General features: G+C 36.9%; 1 protein-coding gene across 2 annotated transcripts; it reads left to right on the top strand.

The window, feature by feature from the left end:
• Positions 1–33: 33 nt before the first annotated feature.
• Positions 34–15,945, top strand: LOC144434497 (splicing factor 3B subunit 1-like). Of its 2 annotated transcripts, XM_078122951.1 has the most exons (21): positions 34–287; positions 1,255–1,448; positions 1,884–1,982; positions 2,383–2,500; positions 4,349–4,422; positions 4,944–5,031; positions 5,262–5,350; positions 5,654–5,900; positions 6,171–6,386; positions 6,707–7,026; positions 7,303–7,584; positions 8,136–8,493; positions 8,993–9,138; positions 9,573–9,845; positions 10,198–10,419; positions 10,927–11,109; positions 11,508–11,686; positions 11,953–12,138; positions 12,737–13,009; positions 13,524–13,740; positions 14,403–15,945. In XM_078122951.1, exons 1-21 carry the CDS (start codon positions 266–268, stop codon positions 14,559–14,561), a joined length of 3,945 nt encoding a protein of 1,314 aa, XP_077979077.1. In that variant the 5' UTR covers positions 34–265; the 3' UTR covers positions 14,562–15,945. The 2 variants fall into 2 exon arrangements, with proteins under 2 accessions (XP_077979077.1, XP_077979078.1); XM_078122952.1 differs by lacking the exons at positions 34–287; positions 1,255–1,448; positions 1,884–1,982 and adding an exon at positions 3,648–3,696 and having other exon boundaries at positions 2,416–2,500; positions 14,403–15,942.
• The last annotated feature ends 1,703 nt before the right edge of the window (positions 15,946–17,648 follow it).

Genomic DNA, 17,648 nt, shown 5'->3' with positions numbered 1-17,648 from the left:
AACGGGAACTGTGGTAGTCGGTAATTTATGGGAAGTTGTCGAATACTATCCGAAAGTATCCGAAATGCATAAAATTGACAAATCCCAACTTTTAACTCTTACTAGGCTATAGAGCAGCAATAAGAACATACGTAGCGCCACACAATTATACATGAAGTGTTAATATTTCTGTGAATAACAGACATAATAAATATAACTGGTGTTGTATCACATTTTCCGAACATACCCGACGGACGTCAACCACACGTTGAATATATTTGCAAATATGGCTGCCACAACAAGGGAAGGTACGTGATCAAGTGTATTTCGTATATTTGTCGCCTTTACAACAATCAATTACTTAAAGGAGTAACTGTTTTGAAAAGATTGTCTGCCAAGGTTGCATTTATTGGGGTATTCATTGGAAATTATATATACGTCGTCTTATGAAATAGCTTGTAAAAAGAATGAAGCCAACAACAAAATGGCGTCTTTCACTTTTGCAAGCGTTGATTCTTGCATCGCTTTTCAGTCATTGTGTTATCACAATCCCGTGGACTTGAAGCATAAACTCCAGATACATTATAGTTTTTCAATATCACTAGTGCATGCAGCAGTGTCAGATCAAGTAGATTAAAGCGTTCGCGGATGGTACAATATTATACATGTCATTGCCAAGCTCGGTTTCAAATCATTCTCTATTTTGGATTTCCCAGATGTAGCAGTAAAGCTAAAGCAGTATTGTGTCGACTAATACTCACCTTCTATCACACTCATAGTATTAATTAAACAACAAACAAGTTTATTACCTTATCCGTATTAACTAACTCTAAAGTTAGTAAAACTATTGTCAACAGAGTCCTTTCAATTTCCCCACTAAAATATTAATATTAAAATGTAGTGAACATGCTCTGGTACCAAAGTAACTTTTATCTTTTTACTGACGAGTGTAGAGTAGTCCTGCTTGCATACGGAGTAATCCGGGACTCGATTCTGACAATTGTCCGTGTTTAGAGTCAAGTCAGCAATATAGACTCGTGCACCGCCTGTAAGCAGGGCTAAGTGTAGAGCAACAAATGAAAGCATGCCTAATAGGCAGTATGAAAAAGATATTTGTCTTACACATACATGTGAAACTTTAATCATGATCAAGGTATGTGCATTATTAAATTTGATAGCCCATCAAACTAGTTTCTGCAATGTATACAGTATTATATATGCCTATAGTCTAACTTGCTTACAAAGTGATGTTGACCACACATGTCCTTCCTACAGAGTTGGAGCAGCAGATCCGAGATATCCAGAATAAAAAGTCAAGTCTTCAGAAACAACCAGTTGGACCAGTAAATGAGAAGGGAGACCGTGTAGGGCTAGGAGCTGGAGGCCATTTTGATCAAGACATCTATGGAAGTGTGGGCAGTAAATTTGAAGGCTATGTTACATCAATTGCAACAAATGAAGCTGATGATGTAAGTAAAATAAAGTAAGATGTGGCAAACTTTGCAAACATAAAACTCATAAAGTCTAGTTTATACAATGTTTTGCTGAGTATATAAAGATTATAAGTGAAATCCATAAACTTTTTTATTTGAAATTACAACTATCGGTATGTATAGAAACAACCAATTAATCCTCTTTCTACTGGGGGGGGGGGGGGGTGTATTTGTTTGTACACAAAACACTACAAATTTGGAAAAAAAAATAGAATTAAATCTGTCAAAAATGATGACTAAGTAACCTCCTACCACCCCACGTACAAAAATGATGACTTGGTAACATCCTACCATCCCTAGTACAAAGGCCAAGCATTTTGCACATTATGAAAATGATATTGTCTATCCTGCTTTTCATCAGATTTGTTATTTCACTGAAACTAATACCATTGTGGTAACTTGTGTTTGTAGGATGATGATGAGGAGATCCCGTCTGGTTCCTTGATGGGCAAACAAAGGAACTATACAGCTCCAGCCTCAGTGTTAAATGACATACAACGCAGTGCAGTGGTAAGTATTCAGTGAAAGAAAGGTTATTGACAATACTTGTTACAGAACTAGCCTTTAGGTATACTTTTCTGTTACTTCAATAAGTACACGGCTTCATACCTTAGTGAACTTTCTCATATTTTATTCATAGCAATGAAGTATACTCGTATATAACCTTCTATATTGTAAATCATTTGCTTCAAAGAAAAATTCAGTGATTGCCACATCAACACACAGATCTACTCACTACAGTTGTACTGAAACTTGTTTTATTTACAAACTATTATGAGTCCTCAATATCTATCTTGTATGTTAGAAACAACCACCCGAAGTGTACTGTATTATTGCATCATTGTATGTGTTACCTTCATTACAAGTGCAGTTAATGGTTACATTAATAGTATTTATTTCAACTTCACAGGACTATGATCCATTTGCTGAGCACAGAATTCCTAAAATTGCAGACAGAGAAGATGAATACAGAGCTAAAAGACGTCAAATGATCATATCACCAGAAAGGCATGATCCATTCGCAGACGGTAAGCTAAGCTCTTGTTTTTTGTCAGAATCATCACATGCACTTTTCCATTCATCTGCTTTTGAGATATTTTTACATGTGTTACTAAAGTGTGGCCATGTTGCCTCTGGACAGGTGGTTGCAGATATGATGAGATGGGTTTTGGGGGAACATAACTACCTTCGTCTGGTTAATGTGCTGTAAAAAGTATACCATAATATCATACTACCTGTCAAGAGCAACATAGTCACACTTTGGTGTGCTCTTCAAAGAATTTTTAAAAAGTGAGAACAATTTTATTAGAACATCTATTTCTTGAAAACATTTGCCAAGTGACAATTTATTGTAAAAAAAGAGAAGCCAATGACCTTGAATTTGGTCAATATCTTTAAATTCAACCTATTTATATGTTCTCACAGTATACACTATCTTTGTAATGTCAGTTTTTTCAAGTTCTGTCAGTTTTACACTTTTGTATTTTTATTTACCACAAACTTAGAATGCTGCAGCTAGCATTGTCTGAAGATCAACCCATCTTGAAAGTTAGTTCTGTCAATCACACTTAATTGTAAGGGTGATCTCGGATATATCAAGCTTGAGCATTGAAACATGTATTTGTAAAAATGACTTTTTTCCGTGTGTAAGCAAACACAATAAAGACGATTACTAATATGACTTCCCTAATTTCTCTCCCAAAACAGCATTGAATCTTATATATCAACAAGTACTCGACCTCAGCAGACCTTTCTGTAAAATAGGTTGTGTGCTGATAGATGGAGGAGAAAGAGAAATGAGATTTTCTTTGGTTTAAGAATTCATTGCTTGAATGAGATTTTATGAAATGGTTAGATATATTGATAAATGGTATATGTGATAGATTTAAGTAATGGTTTCATGAAATAAGGAAATAATTATGACTCACAAGTTAATGATTTTAGTTTCATGGGAAGTCTTGATCGTAAAGGTGTGCATGAATATCATCAAAGTACATGTTTCCAAGCACTTTTTGGTTATTTCATTATGTTGCAATGAGTCAAAATGTCATTAAGAATTAGACACGCTAGGAATTTTGAGAGTATTTTTTGAGAGTGAATTTTTTCATAGTTTTGTCGTATTTAATCGAAGTACACTAACAGGCTTGCAAGTTAACTTTAGGATACCTCTTGCAGAGATGCGAGTGTTAAACCAACCGAGTAACATCTACTGAGGTGAAGAACAGTACGTATCATCAGAAGTCATACAGTGAAATGATGGGCTCCAGTCCAGTTTTCCTTTATTTCTCATTCTCTGTATCTTTTGATAAGTTGTGTGACTTAAACCTTGGCACAGTATCGGGCAGGTTTCCAAATTATGCAATCAAAATCTGAAATTTTTCAGTGAATCAATTCTGGCAGTTTCATAGGAAATGACGTGCCCCATATCTGTCCAAGGGAAATGTTGACCAATGTTTGCACAAATTGTATTGATAGCTAAGACAGTGAAATTATATGCTCAATGCATTGCAAGATAAAGTGGAGTGACTTGTTCATGTCTTGACTTTGTTTGTTGTTCTTCCTGGTAGTAGTTATGGTCTGTTACCATGTCTGGAATGGTACTATGTCTACTGCCAGAGAATTGAGCAAAAACTTAGCAAGATTCTAAAATTGATAATTGTACACAACATTTGAACACTCAATTTTATCTTAGTCACCACCCCACTTTGTTATGCATGTGCAATATTTGAAAATGACTAACAAATTTTGAAATGGGGAAACAGTTTTCTGCATTTGGCCACTCTGTCTTAGCTCAAGGGGGAGTTTATTTGACATATTTATACTAATCGCATCTCTTTCTTTTCTGTTTTTGTGACTTTTTCTCTGTCTTTGTATAGGTGGCAAGACCCCAGATCCTAAGACACGTACTTATGCTGAAGTTATGGCAGAGCAAGCCCTCGGCAAAGACCATGTAAGTTGATAAACATCCTAACACAACAATATGACTTGACTGTCTCTGTCTGAATGAATTAATTTTATATTATAATCTAATACACCTTGTGACTTTGTGAAGGGGTAAAACATACACAATAAAATCTCAAATGTACAGAAAAGAGGATATGGCTAATGTACAAAGGTGTTGATGTACACCAAAACTGATAGCATATGGGGTAGCACTATCTTCATCCAGATGATAGCATTTCAGAATAAGTGTAAAGTGTCATGATTTGTGTCTGATGATGTGTACCTTGCACACTTGAATGATAAGTTGACAATTTGTGTTACTGTCAGTGACCACAATGACAGTAAGTTGAACACTTTCACTATCAGGCAATGTTGTAAATGTCTTCACTATGAATTATGTGTAAAAAGTCTAATTTATCTCTCAGAAATGTTCAGACAGTTGTACATTGAAATGTATAATGCAGTGTCTTCGTGTTATGTACTGATGGTGTTGATGTATAACAAGACTGTTTGTGTTTTGTTTTTCAGCATGATGTCAGAAGTAGACTGCATGAGAAAGCCAAGGCTGGTGAATTGAATGCTGTCAATGGTTCAGCACCAGTTGCTTCAAAACCAGGTAAGATATGGATAAAAGTTGTATGTGTGTTTCACTGGAAAGAGGGGGTGTCTGTGTTGGGGTGCCAACATTTTAAATAAACACATTTTTGTTAGGGCATTTGTATACGTCAACTATGTGTTTATTTTGTATTGGGGTTGTGAAAAAAGTAAATCTAAACTCGAGTCAATTTAGCCTGACAAGTCTCCCGATGAAATGTTTCACTGTACTTGTGTTTCTGTTGTAAACAGCTAAAAGAAGAAGATGGGATCAAGCAGGTGATGAAACTCCAGGAGGTGCTACACCTAAAAAGAAGACATCCAGTTGGGATGTAGCAGAAGTAAGTTTGGTTCATTTCTTAGAACAAGCCTATCATGTAAATATTCAGTGTTTGTTACAAATTGATCATCAAATGGATATTCCATCATGACACTGGTTTATCTTCAAACTTATACAAAGTTTGCAGAACATAGTACACTGAGAAATGCACATCATGTAAGAATGAAAATCTTAACAATGCACACACATCACAGTCAGTATACTTGTCTATCCGTCACTAGTATTGACCACATGGTGTGTTGATGTTACACAAGTGAGAAAAGTTACACATAGTAAATGGCTATGTTTCCATTTTACTTCTCAGGCACAGACACCATCTCTGACACCATCTCATACACGGTGGGACGAAACACCTGGTCGTACCAAAGGTGGAGAGACACCGGGTGCAACCCCTGGAATGAGTACCAGGGTATGGGATGCAACACCAAGTCATATCACTCCAGGTCATGTGACACCTGGTCATTCTACTGCAGGTCATGCCACACCTGGACATAGTGGTACACCCAGTGCAAGGAGAAACAGATGGGATGAAACACCCAGAACAGAGAGAGGTAAGGAGTAAAAACTGAGTTGTGTATAGGAATAAATGTAGAAGGAGGGAAGGTGATGGCTGTAGCAGGGTGTATCTCTGAATTTATGGAAATATGTCAATAGGTAGTGGTTTGTGAAATTGGAAATGATGAGATAATTACTGAATTTAGTAATTACAAGAATCCTCGCAACATGTATTAGCAGATAGGAAGAATTGAAGTCGTATCGGTGAAGTCATGAAATGTGAAATTGTACAAGAAACTGACCTATTATCTCTTCTCTATTGACAGAAACCCCGGGCCATGGTAGTGGATGGGCTGAAACACCACGTACTGACAGGGGGAGTGACAACATACAGGAAACACCAACTCCAGGTGCATCATCAAGGAGGAGATCAAGGTGGGATGAAACACCAGCTAATCAAATGGGTGGTGCCACACCAGTATTAGGCCAAGGAGTGACACCCACAGGACAGAAAGCTATGGCAATGGCAACCCCAACACCAGGTAAGAAGCAACCATACTCTTGACTATCAAGACTTACAATTAGAAACAGTTAGCATATTCACATCCGATGTACTGAACGGAAATGCTACGTTAGTAAGTAAATTATTTGCAAATAAGGTATTCAGTGTTTGAACCATTTGTTGTCAGTGGAAACTCTAATTGGCTGTATTAGTTGTCATAGTAACATCCAATTAATTAGAGGCACAAATATGTAGTATCCTGTAAAACTTGTCCAAGTGTATGCAGAGCTATGCATACCTGCCACAGGATGTCTTTGAGTAATAACTAATTACAAAACTTATGGTGTGATTTCCTGTCAGGTCACCTTATGCAAATGACACCAGAACAGATGCAAGCATTCAGATGGGAGAAAGAAATTGATGAGAGAAACAGACCATGGACCGATGAAGAGTTAGACACTCTCTTCCCTGAAGGTTATAAGATTCTGCAGCCACCAGCAGGTTATGTCCCTATCCGTACACCAGCCCGTAAACTAACAGCCACACCCACACCCTTGGCAGGAATGAGTGGTTTTCATTTGCAGGTTGAAGATAAAAGTACAAATCATGGCTTAGAACAGCCACCAGGAAATCTACCATTCCTAAAACCTGATGATGCTCAGTATTTTGATAAACTACTGGTGAGTCTGACTTTAATACTTGTCACAGAGTACTGTTACTGTCAGCAGCTTGCTAACCAAATATTGTAGCAAAGGTGGTCTAAATGATACATTTACTGAGAAATTTTTTTAGTGACAGTCTTAACATGACAGCTTCTGTGAATAATTATCAATAATACACACATATCTCATTCAACATTCCTGCTAAAATTGCAGGTATTATGTCATTCACAAATTTTAAAAATGAAGAATTATGATAGTGAGTAACACCACACATTGTTTGTCTTTACCATACAGGTTGATGTAGATGAAAGCACATTGAGTCCAGAAGAACTGAAAGAACGTCGTATCATGAAGTTGTTGCTAAAAATCAAAAATGGAACACCACCCATGCGTAAAGCTGCCCTTCGTCAGATTACAGACAAAGCTCGTGAATTCGGTGCTGGTCCGCTATTTAATCAAATCTTGCCACTCCTGATGTCTCCAACTCTGGAAGATCAAGAACGTCATTTATTAGTGAAAGTCATTGACAGAATTCTGTACAAACTTGATGATCTTGTCAGACCATACGTACACAAGGTAAGAATCAAAATAAGTCAATGTCTAACACAAACTTCAATAACACTCCCCAGCTCTATTTATTTTTTAGTCGACATAGGGTTGTCGGTGGCCCAGTGGTTAAACCACTTGCCTCTTACCACTGCGGTCGGGGTTCGAACCCCATTCAAGGTTCGATTAAATTTACCATACTGTAAGTAAGAAGAGTGTTGTTCAGTTTGACTCTACCGAACAACACAGGTTTTCACCGGGTACTCCGGTTTCCTCCTGCATTAACACTGAACCCACGAGGGATGGCCCTCACTTCACTTCTTGGGAGACAAGTGTTTATATGCTTAAAGAACAATCCAGTATAAATAAAGATTTATTTGTTTATGTTAACATTATTTTACTATTACTAAAGGTTTGCTCTGACATTGGAAAATAAAAGTTGTCATGTGTGTAAAAACTTCATTACTTATTGACAGAAACATTGATCCATGTATTGTTTATTATGGCATTGTATTTCGACATCAGTACTTGTTACTTTTATTGTAATTTTATCACTTGACTATATTTCTTTTTTCTTTCAGATTCTTGTTGTGATTGAACCATTGTTGATTGATGAAGATTACTATGCCCGTGTTGAAGGTCGTGAAATCATTTCAAACTTGGCTAAAGCTGCAGGTCTGGCCACCATGATCTCAACTATGCGTCCTGATATTGATAACTTGGATGAGTACGTACGTAATACTACAGCACGTGCCTTTGCTGTTGTCGCCTCAGCTTTGGGTATTCCATCATTGATGCCTTTCTTGAAGGCTGTGTGTAGAAGTAAGAAGTCATGGCAGGCTAGACATACTGGTATCAAGATTGTACAACAGATTGCTATCCTTATGGGATGTGCTATACTACCACATTTAAGGAACTTGGTTGAAATTATTGAGCATGGTAAGTAGTATGTCCAGTTTGGGAATGGGATGTTGAAATGCCTCAGATGTCTGTCTTTGTAGTGGTCAGAATTCTGTATAGTTGAGGGGAATGTAGTACTGTATGGTTAGGACTGTCAAGCTTGAGGTAACAGTGACTTCATAGCTGTCAACCTGATTTCAGTCAAACAATAAGTATCTTAGTCCAAGACAAGTTGATATTCCGTACTTGCGTCCTTCAACTTGTAAATGTAGATCAGCAAAACTGTCGATTGGAGCAGTTAAAATTTTACTCAATGGTATTATTGTAACTTATGGTAGTAATATGAGAATTTTATACTTTTAATCACTTCTCGACATTGTGTAATAACACATAATAAGGGAGTTCAAAAAATGTAACTCATGTGTTTGTCTAAATAACTGTATTCAGAGAAATAAAATAGGTTTATCAACACTACACAGTATCACAAGTGATGTTTTAAAATAGAAACTTGTAATCTATATATTTGTGTATTTGACAGGTCTTGTGGATGAACAGCAGAAAGTACGTACCATTACAGCCTTGGCTTTGGCTGCTCTGGCAGAAGCTGCTACTCCCTACGGTATTGAGTCATTTGACAGTGTACTCAAACCACTGTGGAAAGGTATTAGGCAGCACAGAGGAAAGGTCAGTATTTTGTGCATGGAAGCTGAAATTTGTACAATGTGTTAGAAAACATACGTTTTATGAAGTTCTCAAAAACTTTGACTGGTGTATGACTGGTTATTATAATGGTTTGTTCTTCTACACATGATTAGTTGATTGGCTATGAAGTACTTTTGATTTTCTTTTGAGAGTGTACTTAAGCTATAAAACTTCATGTCATCAATACTATATTTGTTAGATGGGTATCGTTGTGGGTGGCACAGTGACTTCAATTATTGCTGTATCGACGACAATAAATGAAGGATCCATAACAGTGAATCTTTCAGTCGATACATTTGCAAGCACCATATTAGTCTTTCATTATTTGATGAAAAGGAACAAGAAATAGAGCTGATTAGGTAAATCCAGTAGTAAATGAGTATGAAAAGCTAACTCTGTAATTTATTCTTCACCAGGGTTTGGCAGCTTTCTTGAAGGCTATCGGTTATCTTATTCCATTGATGGATGCTGAATATGCCAATTACTATACCAGGGAAGTGATGTTGATTTTGATCCGAGAGTTTCAGTCTCCAGATGAAGAAATGAAGAAGATTGTGTTGAAAGTAGTGAAGCAGTGTTGTGCTACAGATGGTGTAGAGTCTCAGTACATTAAGGATGAAATTCTACCTGCTTTCTTTAAACATTTCTGGCAACATAGGATGGCTTTGGAAAGGAGGAACTACAGACAGGTCAGTTTATGTCAGGTTTAAATCATTCACTAATAGATTAGAAATGAAATTTGTGAATGTTTGTTAGGTGGGACACTCATAACTGTGATGGTGGAGAGTTTTGAATCCAAACAAATTTAGGAACATGGTTAAAGCCAAAAGCTGTACTTTGTGGTGGTTAGTTGAGAGAAACCAAATCGTATGATAAGGATAAATACTGTAAGTCATCCATAGATTTCAGTCATGATACCATACTTCTAAGTTGACTGCCATTATCTGATAGAAGTAGCATGTGAATGTATCCCATCCCCACACAGGCTGAAGAAACTAGACAGTCTTTAACTCACAAGAATTGTGTGTTCTATATTTTCAGCTTGTTGATACCACAGTAGAACTAGCCAACAAAGTAGGGGCTGCTGAAATCACCAGTAGGATAGTTGATGATTTGAAGGATGAAGCTGAACAGTACCGTAAAATGGTGATGGAAACCATTGAGAAAATCATGGGTAATCTTGGTGCAGCTGACATTGATTCTAGGCTAGAAGAACAACTGATTGATGGTATCCTGTATGCATTTCAAGAACAGACTACAGAGGTATGTCTTCTTCTGTATCTTGTGGTAACATGTTTAAATAACAGCAGTGCCTCACTACTTGGTTTACTTTGTTAACTTGTCAGGCAAAAGGAGTGGCTCTTTTGTTGCATGGTCTTGGCAGAATGATTAAGTTGTAATGCTTTCTGTCAAATCACTTTTAGATGTCACTATTGACAAAGGCATCATTCTATAAAATACATTATGGTGTGCAGTTCAGTGAGGCTGATTTCAAAAACTATGGTGTCCTGGTACAGACCAGGTTGTGTACTGAATGCTTATAGTAATTTCTGAAGAATTCCATAATTACCAGAATTCTTTGTGATATTGAGACTGAAATAGCAGTAGGGATTCCAAATGATATACTGCATGAAGCTTTTGTCTCACTGCGATATTCTGAAACTACTTCACAAATACAATGCTATGCAAAACCTTTTTTTCATCTTCTAAAACTGAGACTTAAATTATGTCCAATAGAAGTAATCTGACATACTGCTTTCCTCTATTCAGGATGTTGTCATGTTGAATGGTTTTGGCACAGTGGTTAATGCCCTGGGTAAGAGAGTAAAAGCCTACTTGCCACAGATCTGTGGTACTATTCTATGGCGTCTCAACAACAAAGCAGCCAAGGTTCGTCAACAGGCGGCTGATCTCATCTCTAGAATTGCAGTCGTCATGAGAACATGTCAGGAGGTATGTACTTTATTGTCTTCTGTTCTCAAATAATAAATATACTGTCTATTTCTGTGAAGTATATTATGACTTCCAATACTATTTATATTATTACAAATGCAGAGAACAGTTGTCGATTTCAATGTCAAATAGACTGTCTATATTAGCTGCTTGTCTATTTCTGTGAAATATATTGGTATTGATATTATTACAAATGCAGAGAAATGTGGTAGATTTCAATATGTAGCTTTTGGAGTTCTTTCAAAAGTGGTTGAAAGAAGGAGATTGCAATCCAGACCAATAGTAGAGTTGAAAGCAATGACTATTTCTAAAATTGATTATCTGTCATATATTACATGGATGTATGAGTATACTTTTACTAGATAGAGTTAACTTTGTGATGTCACTTTTAATTTCAGGAGAAACTGATGGGTCATTTAGGTGTTGTCTTGTACGAGTATCTGGGAGAAGAATACCCTGAAGTGTTGGGTAGTATCCTTGGTGCTCTCAAAGCCATTGTCAATGTCATTGGTATGCACAAGATGACGCCACCAATCAAAGATTTATTACCTCGTCTTACACCCATCTTGAAGAACAGGTATGTTATGTCATTTCTGTCACACAAGGTTTGTCAGAATGTATAGAATTGAATTCTGAGAATGTATAAATTCAGGCTCTAAAGTTATTTTATTCTACCTAGCTGTAATAAAATTTTAATCAAAATAGATCGCTTGAAAATAGAATTACTGTCACTGGTAAATTTTGAATAACCATAGGTGTGGTGAGATACATGGAATGTAAATTAACAAGATGATCAAAGACTACAAGTGCCATGGTTATTTACATGTTTGTCTATATTTTCAGGCATGAGAAAGTGCAAGAAAACTGTATAGACCTTGTTGGTAGAATAGCCGACAGAGGTTCAGAATATGTATCAGCACGTGAATGGATGAGGATCTGCTTTGAATTACTGGAATTACTGAAAGCTCACAAGAAAGCCATCAGACGTGCGACTGTCAACACATTTGGTTACATTGCCAAGGCCATAGGGTAAGTCTCATTGTGTCATTTACATGATTGTGTGTATTTCAAGATACATTTATGATGATAGTGATGATGATGATGTTGACAAAAACCTTGAAAAACTTCACAATCTTTTTCCTATACATTCACTTTATATTTTACCTATCACATTGATTGTACTTATTACTACAGAAAGCAAGCTACATGGATCTGCAAACTGAGATCATCACAAACTACAACTATTAATATTGTGTGTAGTAGATAACACAAGTTGGTGATAGTGGTCCCAAAGTTATGTAGATATCATCACTCTGTATGAACACACTGTGTAAGGATAGTGTAAACACTCAAAAGTACCCGAATGTGTGGTCACTGAGAAAAACTTGTTATCACAGATAAACCCCCCCACAGGAGAGAAAGTGTATCAATATGTAGCAATAGTAGTTATAGTTTGTGTCTGTGTTAGCTTGTCAATAGCTGATCTGCCATTATTGTTTTTATTGAAACATGTACTACTATAGATGGCATATTCATATGATTTCAGAAATCCATATGTGTATATTTGATGGTACTTTTGATTGATCAAATTTTTATTATAATAGGCTATCATTCTTTGTATTTTCAGTCCTCATGATGTACTAGCCACACTTCTCAACAACTTGAAAGTGCAAGAGCGACAGAATCGTGTGTGTACCACTGTTGCCATAGCCATTGTAGCTGAGACATGTTCACCATTTACAGTACTGCCTGCATTGATGAATGAATACAGGGTGCCAGAATTGAATGTCCAGAATGGCGTTCTTAAATCATTATCATTTCTCTTTGAGTACATCGGAGAGATGGGAAAAGATTACATTTATTCAGTGACACCACTATTAGAAGATGCACTGATGGACAGGTAAGTGGTCATGTTATTGAAGTCTACACTGGTTCAATCATACAAACTTCAACTGAAATATGTATAATGACATTTGCTATTAATTTGTTTTTCGGATCATAATATTGTGATGTCTGATAGTATATTGATCAAAGGTACAGTTTGGCAGTATCGTAAGCAAAAGTGATATCTGAAATCATCACTGCAAATTTTTTGTAGTTAGCCAGTTTCATAAGCAGAAGTGTGGCAAAGTAGATATCTGAAATCATCACTCCAAACTATGGAGAAATTTGGTGTGTTTTGTGTAGTCTTTTGTGCAGTAAATATCTTAACTAGTAAGCTGAGTGATTTATCCCATTTTTAATACTTGTTGTTGATGATATGTTTCACTCAATGATTTTCAGGTAAAACTTTTTTAGACAGCTAGATTCACATTATATGGATAATGTATGCCAAAATATTTGATGCTTTGTAATTTTCAGTATATTTCAGAATTGAATCAATGTTTGTAATCATTCAATATGTTATATTGCAGAGATCTAGTCCATCGACAAACTGCATGTGCAGCTATCAAACACATGGCACTTGGTGTCTATGGTTTTGGCTGTGAAGACGCACTTGTTCATTTACTAAACTATGTATGGCCGAACATATTTGAGACATCACCTCATGTTATCCAGGCAGTCATGGACTCTGTGGAAGGCCTTAGAGTGGGACTTGGAGCAATTAAACTTTTACAATATGCCATGCAGGTGAGTGACTTAGCTCTAACTGTATTAGACTCGCCATACATACCCCCTCCCCCCCCCCCCTCTCTCTCTCTCTCTCTCTCTCTCTCTCTCTCTCTCTCTCTCTCTCTCTCTCTCTCTCTCTCTCTCTCTCTCTCTCTCTCTCTCTCTCTCTCTCTCTCTCTCTCTCTCTCTCTCTCTCTCTCTCTCTCTCTCTCTCTCTCTCTCTCTCTCTCTCTCTCTCCCTCCCTCCCTCCCTCCCTCCCTCCCTCCCTCTCTCTCTCTCTCTCTCTCTCTCTCTCTCTCTCTCTCTCTCTCTCTCTCTCTCTCTCTCTCTCTCTCTCTCTCTCTCTCTCTCTCTCTCTCTCTCTCTCTCTCTCTCTCTCTCTCTCTCTCTCTCTCTCTCTCTCTCTCTCTCTCTCTCTCTCTCTCTCTCTCTCTCTCTCTCTCTCTCTCTCTCTCTCTCTCTCTCTCTCTCTCTCTCTCTCTCTCTCTCTCTCTTCCCCCCCCCCCCCCACATACAGAGCTGAGGCTAGTAATAGTTTGTATTATTAGTGACAAGTCAACATATTTTCTCAGGTTGTGTGCATGACTTGCAAATACATAGATATATGCTGCAACTGTTTTCATAACTATGTTGTGTCTAGCAAATCCAACTAATCATTTCTGTTTCTGTTTCTTGTCAGGGCTTGTTTCATCCTGCCAGGAAAGTAAGAGATGTGTACTGGAAGATATATAACACACTTTATATAGGTGCACAGGATGCATTAGTTGCTGGATATCCAAAGGTACCAAATGAAGAAAAGAACATATATCTCCGAAATGATTTGGACTACTTCTTGTAAAAGAGGGCTTTGTATACAGGAAAATTTTATTATTATCAAAAGTTGATTTGATCAACTCAGATGGTTGTATTGCAGACTTGAAGACTAAAAGCAGCCCAGTGAACAGTCCAGTGCAAAGTTCTATGATGGTACAAGGATAATTCTCATCGTAAATGCTTCAAATCTGAATTGGACTACTTGCATTACCTTTGTATATATATGATTCCATGGGTTGAACCGAGATATTTCTAAAAGTTTCCATACAGTCTTACTTTTGGTTTGACTTACTACTGGCGTGATGTTCATACAAATACAACTATGCTGTGACCTGTGGACGACCAATACTGGTGAAAAGTAAAGTTAGTTAGTTTGGTTAACACTTCTTGCTCCGTGATATCAAGTTTTGTCAAATTCACAATGTTTAACTAGTGTACTCCTACACAACTTGATGAAAACTTCATGTTTATGTTTTCCTTATTTTTTGTGGATTTTGTAAAACTAAACTTGTATCAAACCTGTAATCATCCAATGTCTCACTACATATACTTAACATAGATATCTGTTGATATCATTCCTATTTTGATCAATTTACACTACAGTCTGTTCCATCTTAAATGCCAGTTGTTCAAATATATGTAATTTTAACTTAAAAGGTAAAATAACCGTGCACACCAAACTTTTCTTGTATGTAGCCATTTTTTTACCGGATGTGTTTTTCTAGGGAAAGGGCAAATTTTTTAATGAGCAAATCTGACTGATTTACGTATCTTTCCTCTGGTAATAAATGTTACAAGAGACTGGTATAATTATTTGGAAAATAGTCTTATTCCAGAAAAGTGTGCTATAGATACAAAGACAAGCTGTCAACCATCATATAAATACATTTCCAGTGGCCAGGTGAAACGTGACACATTGTTTGTTGTTTATCCTACGAAGCTTAGTATGAAAGAGTTGTGTATAAGCAGAGTGGAGTATTAAGTATAGTCCAATATTATGTTTTCCACAAAGTAGTGTACATTGTTCTAAAGGAGCTGAACTGTTAAAAGTATGTACCAAGAATGTGTCACATGACATCAGAAATGAAAACTGACAATATAAACACTGTATTTACAGTGTACTTGTAGTGGAATATATATTTGATATGGGGTGAGAACATTTATGTCCAAACTTTAACAGTATTTTGGCTGTATCTCTTGTAGCTGTACATGTGTATTTGAATTTTATGGAAAATAAAGCAATTAAAAAAGTGAGTATCATGTATTGTTTTAAGAAATGACATTGTATTAGACACCCTTAGTGTTGTACAATAAGAATCATATGACCTGTGTGTTATAGATGGGTACAAATGACTCTGTAGATAAATTCAAAGAATGGGCGCAACTGTGATTTTGGTGATAACTTCATTTGATAATAAGGAATGGCTGCAACATTATACAATGAAATGGTTCTGCTATAACATTTCAAACAAAATTTACAGTATACTAATAACAGGTTTAAATAAATAAAAATAAACACAAGCACAAAGATATTTTATTATCACACTGAATAAACGCTCAGCCATGCACAGACTAGTATAGACGAGAACTCTCTTCTATCTCAGACCACCATTAAAATTAGTCTGAGCTTCTGTGCATGGTTGAGTGTTGATGTTTATTCAGTGTGTGATAATCTCCCACTAGATAAGAGATAAAGCAAACTGTTGGTGTAACCACAGGAGGCAGCAAGCATGTAACTGATTGGTCGATCGGTTAATTTATTATTTGGTTGAATGATCAATTGAATGATCATTTTTTGTGGTGCAATATAACTTATTTTGTGATATTGATCAATTCACTCATTGAGTTTTAAAACTATAACTTTTTCTTTCCCTGGTTACTTTGCTCTCAGACCACTAGCAGTCTGAGGCTTAGTCTTGCTGCTAGACGTTCGGGCTTTCTTTCGATGCTATAACTATAAGCGAACGAAGTTCGCATGTGAGGGCTTGAACTCGGATGTTCCATCCTCGATAGCGTTGTTCGGCTGTGTGTCCTATTTTATCGGAAGAACATCCAAGGGCTAGCTGATAGACTATCTGAGGCTGTGTGTAATTCTCTCTTTTCTTTATTGACTAAATAAAGACGCCTTGTCCATTCATAAGTCTTATCTAAATTAAAACATTCCTAATCTTATAATTGGCCAGAGATCACTTACATTAACAGTTTGCTTTATCAGCTTCTGATGTAATGGTAAGGTATGCTATTGTGTCATCTGCAAACGGGCGTATAGTGGAGTTCAGGTCTTCGTGTATGTCGTTACATGTATAAATGTAGAATAGGAACAGTGACGGTCCCAATACAGACCCTTGTGGGACCCTTGATTCATTTACTATAGTGTCCGATGTTTCACCATCTGTGACAACTATTTGGGTACGATGAAGTAGGAAAGATTGTATCCAATTTAGGGTTTTACCTCTTATACCAAAGTGATGTAACTTATGTACCAACAGGTTGAGACTGACTCTGTCGAAGGCCTTGGAAAAGTCCATAACTAGAACATCTATGAGCTCAAGTAGTTGAGTTTCACAGGATCGACGCTGCCTGAATCCATGTTGTAATGGGTAAAGGATATTATTTGATTCTGCATGGTTCATGATGTGTTTTGTTACTATGTGTTCCAGAAGTTTACAGCATACACATGTAAAGCGAGATTGGTCTGTAATTTTCAGCTTTATACTTCTGATATTGATAAGATACTGACGGGGTCCTTTGACATTTCTGACACGTTTTGAAGATCTTTGATCTGTTTAGAATAAGAAAATTGAGGAGGCCGACTTCTTGACACTACTGAATGGAGGGTCAAATTTTACGCAACAGCCCGGCGATGGAGCCTGATTCCCGGAATCCCATTCCCCGCCCCTGTAATTTACTGGAGGCTCCCTTCGAAAACTGTTCTTTCTTGACTTTAGTGATAATTCTGATTTGCTATTACTGGTATTTCAATTTGTTTTTCTTCGAACAAAGGGTAAACGTCCGACATCCGCACGTACAGGACGACGATAATAATTTCTGAGAATCCAGAGCTATGAGAGACCTTTGTTGTGTTACTGCAATCAATCTAACGGGGTTCACT

Source organism: Glandiceps talaboti, chromosome 4 (assembly GCF_964340395.1).
Source record: "Glandiceps talaboti chromosome 4, keGlaTala1.1, whole genome shotgun sequence".
NCBI lineage: Eukaryota > Metazoa > Hemichordata > Enteropneusta > Spengelidae > Glandiceps > Glandiceps talaboti.
This window is presented reverse-complemented; position numbering and strand designations above follow the sequence as displayed.

Coding starts and splice junctions, on each gene's coding strand:
- LOC144434497 (XM_078122951.1), top strand. CDS start 266: ATGGCTGCCACAACAAGGGAAG. Junction 1,449..1,883: donor CAACAAATGAAGCTGATGAT/GTAAGTAAAATA, acceptor TTGTGTTTGTAG/GATGATGATGAGGAGATCCC. Junction 4,423..4,943: donor AAGCCCTCGGCAAAGACCAT/GTAAGTTGATAA, acceptor TTTGTTTTTCAG/CATGATGTCAGAAGTAGACT.